The following is a 1,828-nucleotide window of genomic DNA, read 5'->3' as shown; positions in this document are numbered from 1 at the left end:
TCTTTTCTTTTCTTTACTTTTAATGGATTTGAAGTCTAAGATTCTGTATCTGTGTTTACATTTTAAGAAGCAAAAAAAATAGTGTTATTCTGAATATTGTTAAAGCTCTTAATCTTGTTGGAAGAGGTTCCATATTTGACTGTAAAAAAGCTTGAAAAGGTGACTTCAAATGAAAAATGTAACTTTATTTACAAATTATGTGGAAAATAATTAATCTTTATTTACGTCTACTTTTGCATCCTGAGCCATTATTATCATAAATATTTTTTCAAAAGTAAGAGGATTCCCTTCACAAGAATTCATGACCATTTTGCACAAGAACATGCACTGTGAGTATGTTTATATCAAGCATAACACTTACCATCCAATTTTATTTTTCATACAACAAAGAAAATAAGATAAATATTGTTTCATTTGAACTTGATAAAAGTATTCTTTGTTCCTTTGAACAGCTAATTATATTCTACGTATATTTACAAGTTTATTTCGATAAATTTTATTCATGTAGTACTCCTTAAAACATGAGATGGAGATGGAATAATATGGCAACGTCTCTTGGGCAGAGCAGGTTGGACGGCACATTGGCTAGTAACACAGAAACATTTTTCTAAAGTTGCCCAATGCATCATGAATAAAAGTTTAGATTTGTGATCATAATCCCAGCTTTATGTTGTCAAAGGGTTAATCTTATAGATGCTATTATTTGGAGTGTCTTATGCATGGGGGAGGGGGGATTAGGCCGGGAAAATGAAAATGAGTTAAGGTTGGTATAGAACACTGATATATATAAACAATTACCCATGATAATAAGAGGTCCTGTTAAGTAAAACTAATTACAATTACAAGGGTATATATAAAAAAAAAAAATTCTTAGCATTAGTTAGCTCGTTAGCTCAGAAAACATAAAAAAACAGGCTCATCAACATTTCCATAATATCAACTGCTTCTTTTTATGCCCTTAACTTTAGAAATGTTTTTCATACTTACAATTGTTTTTCTTGTTTATAAATCTTACTTAATAAAGTCAACAATTATTCTGTCTAAACTTACCTTTGGGCGAAGAGAGATTGGGCTTCTGAACGTACACATTTACAGAAGCATTGGACTGCTGGCCCATTGCATCCTGAACACGCAAGATGAACTGGTAGAAGCCTTCCTCTAGGTTGCTTAGATGCAGGAATGGAGTCCTTGTATCCTGAAAAAAAGAAAAGAAAAAATATATATATATATAAAGAAATGAAAAGAATATCACATTATTCATTCTCAATTACTCGGGCTGTATGTCCACATCATCTTTTTTTTTTCTCTGTTAAGAGGTAACTGTGCTAACTTCTTCAAAACTGTCATCAAACCCACAACAGCATACGTACCTGCATGTCAACTGCCTTCCCAGAATCCTTGGGCCCTTTGGTCCATTCCCAGCCCTCGATGCCATGATCATCTGAGCTTGCGTTGCCATACAAGGTTATTTCCGTCTGACAAAGGATAAATTATTGTAAAGTGAATATCACCAAAGGTAAATCTTTTAAATGCCATGGATGCTGATTACAATTCCAATAATATGTAGAAGAACTATTAGCAGAGACCCCTGGCATATTCAAATCAAATGTCAAGATAACAAATAAATCTTCCACACCAACCTGTGGGAGGTATATGATCTGGTCTCCACCTGCATTTGCTGTAGGAGGGTAATCTGTCTCCTTGATGACACTAAGGACAGCTGTTGCATTACCCTCCAGGCCTTCCTCATCCTTCACTCGCAGCCTAGGTAAAGAGATAGAAGTTTAACAAATAAAAGAATTTAACAAAATAATTGAGAATTACTGGA

The 1,828-nt window shown here is 33.8% G+C and overlaps 1 protein-coding gene across 1 annotated transcript in view; it reads right to left on the bottom strand.

The window, feature by feature from the left end:
* LOC119581998 (dyslexia-associated protein KIAA0319-like protein) overlaps nt 1-1,828 on the bottom strand; it is a gene marked incomplete at its 3' end in the record, with an annotated part of 29,808 nt that overhangs the window by 9,614 nt on the left and 18,366 nt on the right. Inside the window, 3 exon segments of the mRNA XM_037930194.1 lie at nt 1,051-1,195; nt 1,371-1,475; nt 1,641-1,764. Coding sequence (XP_037786122.1) covers nt 1,051-1,195; nt 1,371-1,475; nt 1,641-1,764 — 374 coding nt within the window.

The sequence above is a fragment of the Penaeus monodon genome, chromosome 15, assembly GCF_015228065.2.
Source record: "Penaeus monodon isolate SGIC_2016 chromosome 15, NSTDA_Pmon_1, whole genome shotgun sequence".
NCBI classification, from domain to species: Eukaryota; Metazoa; Arthropoda; class Malacostraca; order Decapoda; family Penaeidae; genus Penaeus; species Penaeus monodon.
This window is presented reverse-complemented; position numbering and strand designations above follow the sequence as displayed.